Source organism: Saccopteryx bilineata, chromosome 1 (genome assembly GCF_036850765.1).
Source record: "Saccopteryx bilineata isolate mSacBil1 chromosome 1, mSacBil1_pri_phased_curated, whole genome shotgun sequence".
In the NCBI taxonomy this organism is placed as follows: Eukaryota; Metazoa; Chordata; class Mammalia; order Chiroptera; family Emballonuridae; genus Saccopteryx; species Saccopteryx bilineata.
The window spans coordinates 228,602,005-228,614,715 of record NC_089490.1 but is presented as its reverse complement, the minus strand read 5'-3'; the positions used below and the strand labels follow the sequence as shown (position 1 = coordinate 228,614,715).

Below are 12,711 nucleotides of genomic sequence, written 5' to 3'. Positions count from 1 at the left end.
GCCGCCGCCTCTGCGACCAATGGGAAGCTGGCGCGCCTGCACCTGTCGGGGCGCGAAGTGCAGGCCACCGCTCTAGCACACGCGCGCGGGTCCCGGTCGTCCCCTCCCTGGCGCTGGACCGCGGTCCCCTCCTGGGTTGAGCGAGAGCCCGGTGCCCGCTGCGGCCTCCACGCGGCGTCTAGTGCCCCCAGCGCCCGCGCAGCGCAGGAGTGTGCTCCACTTTAAGCCGCTACCATTGTGGTAGCGCCAAACCGTAGGACAGGAGTGAGCTGCCGGGCGGGTCACCAGGTCCTGACCCTCACCACCAACAGGGTTAGGTTGGAGGGGCAGGGTGCCGCCCATTGCTGCAGCCTCTTATTTTCCAAAGTTGTCCGTAACCCCCTCCCCTCCCCAGGGTCAAAGTTTTTGCGTGTCCCCTTGGATTCCGAAGGTAACTCGCCCCCTCCCCAGCTCCTTAGCTCTTTGACCAGCGAACTGCGGGTGTCCTGTGCCAGGACTCTTGAAGCCTGTCTTTGGGATGCACTGGCCCCTCAGAACCTCCGCCCGGGGGTGCTCTCCCGTGGTCAGGGGTAGGGTGATCTGGGCTGCAGAAAGTCGGGTGCCGAGGACCGGGTCTCCCTGGGGCCGTGGATCAGAACCCACAGGGGATCTAGGGTGCTTGCTCTCCTAACACTCTGTGGAGCAAGTACACCCCGTCAGTGCTGTCTCTATACCCTTTCTGGTGCCCGCGCTGGCCTGGCAGCGGGTGTGACTTAGTCCCCACAGGTTCTGGCCACCAGCTGTCCCTCCCAAGATTAGCGTTTCTCAGCAGGCCTGCCTGGCCCGGACAAAGTTCCAGCCACAGTAGTTAAGGGGTGTGTGCTAATGAAGTGATACTAGCAGGGAGCACATCAGAACCAGAGGCACCTCATTATTCTGTAGCAATTTGTGGCTATGAATATTGTGTTTCTGATACTGCCATCAAATCACCCCTAACCTCTATAGGCTTTCCCCAAATCTCATGTACTGGTGGGAGTTGGGAAATTACAACTTCTATTGGGTCAATGCTTACTGGAAAGAATTTTAACAAGATTCTTTCGGGATAGATTAAGTTTTAGTATCAAACTCAGCATTTTTATTTATATGGGGGGGATCCTCGGATTATGGCAATCTTGACGTTTCAAATTTATGATACTCCCATAAAAACTTTTAAAAATTGAGACATGAGTGTTAAGGCAGACTTTGGAAGAGAAAACGTCATCAACTTTCCAGATTAACCTGGAACAATTCTTTAAGAAGGTAGAGAGGCTTGCAACAGATCCTGCACCCTCTACATCAGCTGCTTCTCGAGATGAAACACCTGTAGTGCAGGTAGAATCATCCCCAGTGTCTCCTGCATGTTCCTTAGGCAATCCTGATTCACCTGACCCAGTGTCTCCAGCACCTTCTGCAGGTTCTCCTGCCTCTCCAGCTTCCTCCTCCCAATAGGTCACTCTCTCCCACCTTGCAATGACCCTTCAGTGTGCAAGCCAACCACAAGAATAAAGGGAAGGAATTTCCTTTTTACACTATTTTTTTGTCATTTTTTTCTGTCAATACAATACAGGCTACAGTACAGTATGTTTATGTCCTTTTCCTCTTTCTGTGGCTTAGTTGTTTTTCTGTTCTAGATTATGATTTTACAACTATGTTAGGATAGGTAAGTGACATAGGCTAGGGTGTGTTTCGACTTATACCGAAATTCGGGTTATATCACTGTCATAGGAACAGAACTGTGTCATAACCTAAGGACCCCCTGTATATTTATTTTTGCTTTGTAAAATTAGAAGTGGCAGTTTTACACAAAATCAGTTTAAGATTTTGACTAGCACAAGTTCATGCCTGCTTTGTATATACTTTGGGGGCCTCCGGAATCTTAGTTGGGCAACTTTCCATATTTCCAAGATCCTTTGACTGACTTCTACAGTCTGAATATTTATTTCATTTTTTTTTCAGTAAATTTTCTAAAGCTTTTCTGATAGCCATAAAATCAACAAAGCTCAAAAAACATCTGTTGATCATGCACATGATCTGCTATTGAGATCTGTTCTTCAATTGGAACACAATGCATTTGTACAGAAGATATCAGGATTATCTGGTCCAAGGAATATCAAGTTTATCTGGTCCAAACTCTATGCTTGAGTCCCCTCTGTGATGTTTCAAATAAATGGTCATCCAGCCCCAGTGAAGACTTCTGGAGGGAACCTGTTGTATTTGCCAACAGCTGTCTTAGAAAAACCTTCCTTATATTGAACTGAGAGCTACTCCTTGAAACTTTCAACCACTGACTCTGGCTCTTTCCTCTGGGTCAAATCAAATTTTTCTTTCTTAAGACAGTACTTCATTTTGGAATGGCTTCATATCCCCTTGAATCTTCCCTTCTCTGGGTTAAACTTAGCTACTTCCTTCACTGGGACAATTCTGAGACTCCTCACCAGCCCTAGAGCCTCCTCTGGATCTGTCCCAGTTTCTCAATGGCCACCCCACCCCCCCGCAACAATCAAAGTGTGTTTCCAGAAAAGAACTATTTTCACACTTAAAATTCTGACCAGTACATAACAGGACTGACAAGTTATTTTAAATAATTTGCTTCTATTATTGCAACTTAAGAAGACAAGCATTTGGAGGGTAGCCACAGAGTACCATGATGTTAATTTTCTACATTAGTTTGCTAACAACATACCTCAGTCTGGGGGTGGGGTGGGGGCTTAAACAACTTACACGTGGATTCTTTTACTTGTAAAGTCCCCTCATGTTTTAGTATGTTTCTCTGGCAACTACTACAGTCCCCCAAGTACATCTAAATTGACAAAGAGCAGAAACTAGGTCTTAATAGCACCATAATGCTTAGGTTATTATTAACAGGGTTAATAAATGCTATTGGCTTAATGTATGAAAGCGTTCTCTCACGGAAGCACAACCAGTGTAGCTAAAGCAGGTGAAGACCCACAGAAGCTGAAAATGCCTTTTTCATTTTCATTATCTATAAAGTCAACCAAGTAGCCAGAATCTCAATGAGGTTTATGTCCGCACACCACCGCTGCCATTTCCCCTTCTGGTTTGAGGACTGGCATGAGAGGGGACAGAAGTGGATGACTCCCTTAAAGATGGCATCATAGGTAATTTTTGCAAAGGGCTCTATAATTTTTTTATTCTCAAGGGATACTTTTAATTCTATAGAGGCCATGGTAATATGAGAGACGATACAGAAAACTCCAAGGCATGTTTGGGAAATTGTGGATAATCCCTTGCGCCTAATGAGTATGTGTGTTTAGGGGTATGTTGGGGGACAGGGTGTTACTGTTAGAAATAAAGGTGGAAGGCCCTGTTAGGGCCACACAATTAGGGACTTTACATATCACACAAGAAGTTTAAACTTTATTCAAAATATCGTGGAGAACCATCAAAGGATTTTGGGCAAGAACGTATCATGGTTAGTTGTATCAGACAGTCTTTTAGGAAGAATGAAGGTTGGAACAGAAGAGGTGGTGGGAATGGGTAGAGAGATAAGACAATGGGGAAGGTATCCCAATGGGCCACAGTGAACAAGCCATGGCTGTGACCATGAGGCTCTGAAGAAGGGTGTTGTCAGACAGGATGGCTTGAGAGTGAGGGGGAAAAAAAGAGAATGCAGAAATGATATGAAGATAGAGTCTAAGAGACCAAACTGTAAACTTCTAATAAAAATAGGAAACACAATTAAAAAAGAGGTTTTATGAGGATAGTGATGAATTTGATGTTGAATTTGAGTAGCTGCAGGGAAAGCCATCTGGAGAGATCCAGCAGGTAGTTTGAAATTAGAGCCTAGGGGCTTTGCAGAAAGGTGGAAGCAAGAGAATGGGCCCACAAGTTGCCCCACGGCTGTCCCTTAAAGCTGCAAAATAGATGTGCTTGCCTGGCAAGTGCCCAATAAAAAGAACAGAGGCCCTGGACAGAACCTTTGGGAACTGCACTATAGGAAATGGAAAGAAGGAAGGGAGAGGAAGGGCAGTTAGTAAAAAAAGACGAAGAGCAATGGTTCTCTAACTGCAGAGGGCAAAAGAACCACCCAGAGATATTCATGCAGATTCCTAGCCCTTCTGCAGAGAACCAGATTCAGTCGGCCTGGGCTGCGGTCTGGGGCAAACAATCTAAAGAGCATACCCCCTTCCTCATGATACCTAACACACTACCCCAAAACTTAACCTCGTAAGTCTCTAGCCTTCAGGTCTTTGGGGACTTACTTGGGCTGGAGGACATCTGTCTGGGATATCTATCTTGGCCTTCTCAACTCTGTAGGAAGTTCTAGAGAAACACAACTCTTTTAAGCAACTCGTGGTAAGAAATATATTTTACTTCACCATCTTGTACACAATGCACTCATATGCTTCAAGTCTTCACATAGCTCCTCCGCTGGAACCCTGCAATGGACACAGAGCACCTAGGAGAGAAGCTGGTGCTCTCAGGGGAGCTAGGAGTGGATCGTGGGGGATTTCATCTGGTCAGGGAGGTCAGAGAAGCCTTTCCTTGAGCCGAGGCTTGAAGAAAGGGCCCCATGCCATGCAGTTCGCAGACATAGCTACCATGGTTGTCAACATCCTACTCCAGCCCCATGTGAGGATGGCTTTGAATGAAAAGAACACTGTGAGATGCCTGCTGAAAATCTTTCTAAAGTAGGATAAGCCTGCTGCATGCAGAGGCTGGAATTTTAGTGGGCTGAGGGCGCCTACACTGATGATCACATCGGCAAAGGAGTCACAATGCACAGGGTATCACAGTACACGGAGAGTCAGCGGTCACAGTAGACCACCCATCACCAAACCATTATAAAGGATCTTCCCTCACTGAGACCTTTCTAAAAAACAAATCCCGGAAGTTAAAAACTCCAGACTCAATTCTACCAAATCATAAAAATAAAATAAAACAAGACAAAGCACAGAACTTTTAAAAATCCACACATTATTTTTAAAGTTTCACCAAAGCACATTCTTTTTAAAAAGTATCTAATACTGAAGACGAAGAAGTAACTCCAAATGTGATACATTATTCAGTGCAATGATTTCCCCAAGTTTTCCAACAGGAAAGCCTCTTCTTATGTGTTTAACATTACAAACTATTTGTGATAAAATTTCAAAAATCAATAACTTCATTGTGCAGTGCCGTATTTCTGTGTCGCTGTTGAGTGATCCTGTAATTACATTCTGTTATCTCAGGGCAGAAGTGAACTAACTTTCGGCTCTGAAAGTACTTACTCTCAATCCTTTCTTTCTTCATAAAGAAAGAATTGGTTAATTACTCTCTCCAAATGTTGATGGACTTAAGGTCACAAAGGTGTAAAACACTAAAATCTTAAGCTGCAACCAAACCAGAATGATTTAAAATCCTCTCCTGCTCCCCTGTCCACCCTGACTTTGTCTGGCTATTATTATGCAACGCTAGCTCAGAAGACCATGGGGAGGAGAGGCTGGGGTGAGGCGGCCTTCGATCCTGGCTCCACAGCCCACCTGATCTTGGGATTCTCTCTCTGAACCTCGGGAAAGGACAGTCCCCACTTCAGCTTGTTGTGGTGGCGTTTACCTAGAAAGCTCTTAGCGCAGCGCTCCAACATGTGCATAATATGTGTCAGCCATCATGCCATCATTTTTCCACACGCCAGCTCTCACACACATGGAATATTTGCATTGTGGGTAAATGATTGTTTCCATGGGAACGTAACTTTCATATTTCTAGGCTCTTATCCCACTAGTTCCTGCTTTTCTAAAAAAGAAGTTTATAATCCACAATTTTCATCTTCAGCACTATATTAACGTGTTTTCATTTACTGCCCTGGATGTGTTTACGTAAGATGTTTTGGGGTTTTTTTTACTGTTTTGTGTGTCGGCTATTTTCAATGAGGCCCTATATATCATAGGCACGTGTATAGAGGGGCCCTGTTCTGTCTTCTCAGATACTGTTACTTGGCTGCATCACTTTTCCTGTAAAGATGGGGCATGAAAGAAGTGAATTCCTACAAAATTGTCCTGCAAAGCTGAATTTCAAAAACTAATAATTTACCCTATATCTAGCCATTAAGAGAAGAAAAAAAAAGACTTAGGACCTAAATATTATTTTCTTAGAAAAGGATAGTTTCAAAGTAATATATTGACATGAAATAAAAAAATTGCCTGCATGTTGAAAGCTGTCACTACCCCACGAACACTGGGAACACTCAATTCTCTACAGCACTGCTATCCAAAGGAAGCTCGCTGCACGTTCTGTAACATACGATGTGACAAGTAACATGTGAAATTCATGTTGACAATATATTTTATTTAGTCCATTGTATTCAAAATACCATCTCAACAATAACCAATATTAAAAAGAAAAAAGGCATTGGGTCATTTTACTTGTTTTCTCCCATCATAAGTTTTTGAAATCCAGGGTGTACCTGATACTTACAGCTCATATCTGTTGGAACTAGCTGTGGCCACTGGCTGCCATATTGGACAGGGCAGCTCTTTGCTCCATCCAAGAACTAGGAGCTCTGCTAAGAGACAGAATTGGAAGTCACTATGGTAACTGACAGCCGTCCTGAGGAAGAGCCCAGAGCACATTCCTATTTCACAGGTTAATTTGAATTGTGGAAGCAAGGCACATTTTGCCATCTTTTCCAAGTTTCCAGAATGAAGATAAGAGGCCCAGGTCTTCATTTGGCAGAAGGCCCAAATTCTGGGGCCTCCAGTGAAATACACTGAGGATTGTTCTGCCAAATAAGAAGGAGGCTTAGTATCAAGGGAATGAGTCACAGTTTATATTTGCAAAACATCTTTTTCATCTGCCTCCTGAGGGAGCTGATGTGGCTTTCCAGCTGGAATCCTCCCAGGGGCCTTAATCAGACGCTAAGATGCAGGTGACAAAGACCTTCCCTGCTCACCTGGAGCCTCCTCCAACTAGTCCTTCAGAGGCAGAGGGTCTCTTTCTGGTTTCTCAGTCTCTTCCAGAGACTGTCTGCTGTGCTGTGAGTCCTTTGCATGTTATTATAGCTTCTTTCACCTGACTCCTAAGATTACTTTTCAATGTCACCTAGATTGAGACATCTTGTTATGGTCACTCGTCATCTGCCTCCATCCTCAGGTTAGAAACCCTCTTTCTCCAGCTCTTCAGCATTGGCCTCTTGACCTTTGAACTGTCCATTGAATCTACTTCTCCCAGTCCCTTGTCACTGTCCAGGTTTACACTTCCTGCTTGCTGCAGGGATTACTGAACCAGCCTCCTAACTGGTCTACTGTTTCCAATTGCCGCCCCCCTTGCCTCTTTCCCCCAATTTATCCTCCATACTGCTGCCAGGGTTAGCTTTCTAAAATATAGATCCAATCAGGTCACTTTTTTGGTTTCAAGACTTTCATTGACCTGACCCCTCACTGTCTACATAGTAGATTTCTGTGTTTTTATAAGTAGAACCCCAAATTTTTTCAATGAGATGTTACTGGGAGCCCCAGGATATAAAACAGATAAAATCTGAGCTGTTCTGGTGGCAGAGAGACAGGGACAGAAGCAGAGAGAGACAGAGACCTCAGAACCTGCCCTGAAGTCCCCAGCCCCGCCCACTCCAGCTTGGCCCTCTCCCCTCTGATTCCACAGCCTGGCTGTGCACACACCTGGACTCCTCTCAGATGGATGTGCCTTCCTCCGAGGCAGGAAAGGCTTCTCTGTGACAGGAAGTGGCCAGAGTCACATTTGGATGTGCAAAATGTTTCACAAAGCTGTAATTTGAGATACGATCCTCAGGGAACAACACAACTCAGTTCATGCCTAGATAGTTTCTAACTTAAAGTTAAATGATTCCATTCCAAATTTAATTTTAAAAAACCCAAAAACGGTGCCTCCTCATAAAAATTACAAATCACAAAATAATTTCCCTAAGAATGGTGTGAGTGGTGCCAGTAGGACTCTAGGATAGAAACCGCTTATCCTCAGTTATAGATGTGCCAAAGACTGCACAGGAAATTCCATCCAGGCAGAGTGGGCCCTGGGGTGGGCTCAGCCACTCTGAGCTACCACCTGACTTCAAGGACATGGCTGCCATGACCCTTCAGTGTACATCTGGCCATAATTTTCTTAAAAGCATATCATTGTAGGCAGCTCAGACTGCTATAACAAAACACCATAGACTAGGTGGTTAAACAAGAGATGTTTATTTCTCAGTCTGGAGGCTGGGAAGTCCAAGGTCAAGGTGCTGGCACAGTCAGTTCTGGTAAGGGCCTGCTCACTGGCTTACAGCCACCTACATTATGGTTGTGTCCTCACATGGCAGAGAGGGGAAGTCTGGTCCCTTTCTCTTCCTAAAAGGACACTAATCTCATCATGACCTCATCTAAACCTAATTACCCACCAAAGGCTCCACCTCCAAACACCAATGCATTGAGGGTAAGGTTTCAACGTATGAACTTAGCAGGGTGGGGGACACACAAACATTCAATCCATATACATGTGTCAATACTAAGTGCTTTCCTGAGAGATGGCATGATGTCATGGAAAGAGAAGTGAATTTGAAGTCAAAAGTCCTGTCACTGACCCAGTGACTTTAGGGAAAATCAGTTAACATGGCCAGTGTCAGATCTGCCCTAAGGAAATGTTGTCAATTGTACTGTTCCCCCTAGCTATGGCTCTCCAAGGAGGTGTGACTGAAGACCACCAGGGTGAGTAAATACTTATTTTTCTTCTTTAAGGAGTGACCCTATTTGGAGAATGTCATCTGGAACTGTTTCCACCTTACACCTCAGAGAAGGGAAGAGATATAGCCAAGATCCATAGGACAGAACATGACAGGGTGTGAAGATTGCCCCTCCCTAGCATGCTACGCATTACCCAAACTGTTTTAGGATTACCTTAATTCCATTCTTTTTGTCTTAAATTAGAAATCTATAGGAATTTTCATAAACCCATGTGTTAAGTCTTAAAATTTTTTTCTTTCTTTTTTTTTTAATTTATTCATTTTAGAGAGGAGAGGGAGAGACAGAGAGAGGCAGAGAGAAGAGACAGAGAGAGAAGGGGGGAGGAGCTGGAAGCATCAACTCCCATATGTGCCTTGACCAGGCAAGCCCAGGGTTTTGAACCGGCGACCTCAGCATTTCCAGGTCGACGCTTTATCCACTGCGCCACCACAGGTCAGGCCAAGTCTTAAAATTTTTAACTGAAGCTTCGTAGAACATCAAAATATTTGTTAAATGCAATAAGCTGACTAGCTCTTGATATATAATTTCACCTGGCCTTTGGGACAACCCTGCAGCGCTGGGGTGACCACAGCCCTTCCCCCACTCTACTTTTCCAGAACGAGGGTCTGGAGAGGTAGGTAACTTGCCCAAGACCACATAGGTGGAAAGTGACAGAGATTCCAATCTAATGCTTTTGCCTTTAGCCCACGGTTCCTCCACAAGGAAAAAATCCCACAAAATTGGAGAAAAAAGACAAAAATCAATTAATATGGTTCCAGCATGTTGTTCAATGATGCTGTTTCAGAAATGTTCATACATATTTTAACAAAAGTAGTAATTGCCACATTAAGGGGGAAATAAACTGGTCTTTCTCCTGTTTTAAAGTTTAAACAAGTAAACAAAACATACTTGGGGCTTAAAATGGCAAAAAGTGTGATGTGTTCCATGAATGTGCTTCCCCGGCCACTTAATTTGCATACTCTGTAGAAGAGCACAGAGGTGGGAATGGCGACCCAAGGTCACTGAAGGATGGCTCAGAAGACTCCTCACTCCACCCATTCCCTGCCACTGCACCTGGACTCTTCCTCACACCTTCCAGTCTGCAGGTGATGCCTTCACCACTTTCTTTTAAGACTCTGCCATTTCAGATGTACACATACAAGATCAAATCCCTGCCTAGATTAATGGTGGTGGTTTACTATGCACCTCAGCTTTACGGTTCACTCCTGATTTCCTACAGCCCCCCTATCCCCTGAGCCCTCTCTCAGCCTCCTGCCCCCCACTACCCCCACCTCGAGGTGCTGAGTTCTAGGGGGCCCGAGGTGGGTGACGGTCGAAAGCCGCAAGACCGAGTGGCGCCAGAAGCATTGTGAAGTAGCCGGAGCGTCACAAGCGCCCAGGGATCGGAAGACAGAGCGGGTCTCGGCAGCGCCCCCTGGAGGCCCCGGGACCCTGATTCAGACGCTGGGTGCGTGGGGAGGGAGCATGGACAGCTGCAGCCGCTTCTCCTCTAGGCCCTACCGGGACTTCTGGAATCCCCTGCCAGCCCCCGGAGAGCGCGCAAGCTCCGCACGGCTGCGCGGGCCCGGGGCGCAGACCCAGCCGTCGCGGGGCTCCTGGGCTGGGACTCTCCGCGAGGGGAACGAGGCCGCGGCTCCCTGGCGGCCCCCACGCTGCTCTCCCATTGCGCGGCCTCGCCGGCACCGGTCCCCCGACTCACCGCGGGAAAGTCGCAGCCTGAGCGACGTGGCCCAGAGGCCCTCGGACAGCGCCAGGAAGCACAGGCCCCGCAGCTGGCGCCTGAAAGATGCCTGGGGGGAGCCAAGGACCCAGCCCCAACCGCAGGGGGACAGGCGGCACAGCCCGGCCTGCCAGCACTACCCTCCAGCCCAGGGCGACTCACCCCCACCGTACCCTGAGGGCGCTTACACCCCCCTAAGCGGAACGATCGGGGCAGAAAAAGGGCAGAGCGGAGACCCGTGGGCAGTGCCCATCTGCAGAAGCCTAGATCGCTGGTCCCTCTCTTCAGTTCCCACGGAGAAATCGTCACCCTCCCAAGAGTTCAGGACGCTGTCTGCTCGCGTGTACACCCCGAAATGGAACTGTAGTGATATGGCGGAGCCGTTAGCCAGCCAGTACTTTCAGCCGGCAGTCTCCAGCAAGGAGAGCCAGCACACCCAGCTCCTCAAAAACAAGCTGGAAGAGGCCGTGATGTCCTCCAGGGACCAGAAGATTGTAGCCCTGGTGCTGACCCGGCTCAAGAAGGCGCAGAGGATGCGGGAGCTGCAGCAGCAGGCCGCCGTAGCCTGGGAGGAGCTCAAGCGCTCCGACCAGAAGGTGCAGATGACCCTGGAGAGGGAGCGCAAGCTGCTCCTGCAGCAGAGCCGCGCCCAGTGGCAGCCGGAGAAGGAGCAGCGCAAGCCTCGCCCAAGCCGGGAGCAGCGTGTCCCTCGGCCGCGGGACAACCAAGCCAAGGACATGGTCCAGCAGGAGAGCCAGGGGAAGGCGCCACTGGAGGACCTGGAGACCCTGTATCAGCACAAACTGGAGAGGACTCGCCCCGAGGCCAAGCTTAGGAAGCAAGGCCAGGTGCAGCGCCTGCAGGAGACGGAGCAGGGGCAGGAGAAGACGCTGCAGGACCAGAGGCTGGAGCAGGCCTGTCACAAGAAGCAGCTGTCCACCACGGAGGGCCAGAAGAAGGTCCAGGACGCCCGTCTCAGCTCCGTCGTCAATTATGAGGCCCGGAAGATGCTCAAGGATTGCCAGACAAAGGCTGAGGAGCTCCTCCGGAAGCTGTCCTTGGAACAGAGCTCCCAGCGAGCCCAAGAGATCCAGCGAGGCCTGATGAAGGAACGTCAGCGGGAGCTGAGGGACAAGGCCCGGCGGGAGGGGGAGCAGTACCAGCAGGTCAAGCTGCAAGCGGAAGAGTCGGAGGAGCAGAGGAAGATGCACAAGCAGCTGCTGATGGAGCTGACAGACCAGAAGATCCGGCAGGCCAGGAGTAACATGCATAAGAACATCAGGGACAAAGTGCAGCACGTTCGAGAGCTCAACATCCTGCGGGAGAAGAACCATCATATCCTAAAGCTGAAAGCCGAGAAGGAGGAAAAGTGCCACATCGAGGGCATCAAGGACGCTATTAGGAAAAAGGAGCAGAGGATGGAGCAGATGTCCCGAGAGAAAGAGGCCACCTTCGAGGACTTCCAAAAGATCTCCAAGACCTCCAGGAGAGACAACACGAGAGAGCTTGCCAACAGCTTCTTTGATGGGCTGGAGGGGGAGGTCCAGCTCCACGCCGGTCAGCATAGAGCCAGCTACTGAGACCCCGACAACAAATAGCTTACAGCCCAGGCGGGAGATGTAGCGACGTGAATCATTTTATAATCTGATCATAAGTGAGCACTGATTTTTAAAAACTTATAAAATAGCTGCAATTTCCTCTCATGGACTAGTTTATTGATTCATTTGGATAGCTGAGAAACTTGGGAATAGAAGTTTGGGGATTGTAAGAGAATTACTTGCTTTTGTAAATTTTGATTTAAATAGAATATATTAATTTAGCTCTCAAGTAATTTTAGAGGCACCCATCAGGCACATCTTGGAGGAACCAGAGAAAACTCTACAGCACGAGAAATATTTCTGTGTCATGTTGTTTCCTCTCCCAGAATTTATGAAAGGGTGAAATGTAAAGAACCTGTCATAAGAAATCCCCAAGGGAGAAAAAAAAGTATGTGTGTTTTTTGGAAGGATGTTCTTTAAACAGATTTGAGAACCCTGCATACTGCATCCCTCTTAGGAGTTTATAATGCACACAAAAATTTTAAAGGCTCTGAAAAGGCCTGCAGTAAAGAAACTAACTTGTCCTGGCCCATTGGCTCACTGGTAGAGCATCAGCCCACATATGGATGTCCCAGTTGGATTCCTGGTCAGGGCACACAGGAGAAGTGACCATTTGCTTTTCCACCCCTCCCCCTCTCCCTTCTCTCTATCTCTATCTCTATCTCTATCTCTATCTCTCTCT

The 12,711-nt window shown here is 47.4% G+C and overlaps 1 protein-coding gene across 1 annotated transcript; it reads left to right on the top strand.

Moving 5' to 3' along the window:
- The first annotated feature begins 10,175 nt into the window (after positions 1–10,175).
- CCDC185 (coiled-coil domain containing 185) lies at positions 10,176–12,011 on the top strand. The gene has a single exon (XM_066252728.1). The coding sequence runs from the start codon at positions 10,176–10,178 to the stop codon at positions 12,009–12,011; it is 1,836 nt and encodes a 611-aa protein (XP_066108825.1).
- The last annotated feature ends 700 nt before the right edge of the window (positions 12,012–12,711 follow it).

Coding starts and splice junctions, on each gene's coding strand:
- CCDC185 (XM_066252728.1), top strand. CDS start 10,176: ATGGACAGCTGCAGCCGCTTCTCCTCTAGGCCCTACCGGGACTTCTGG.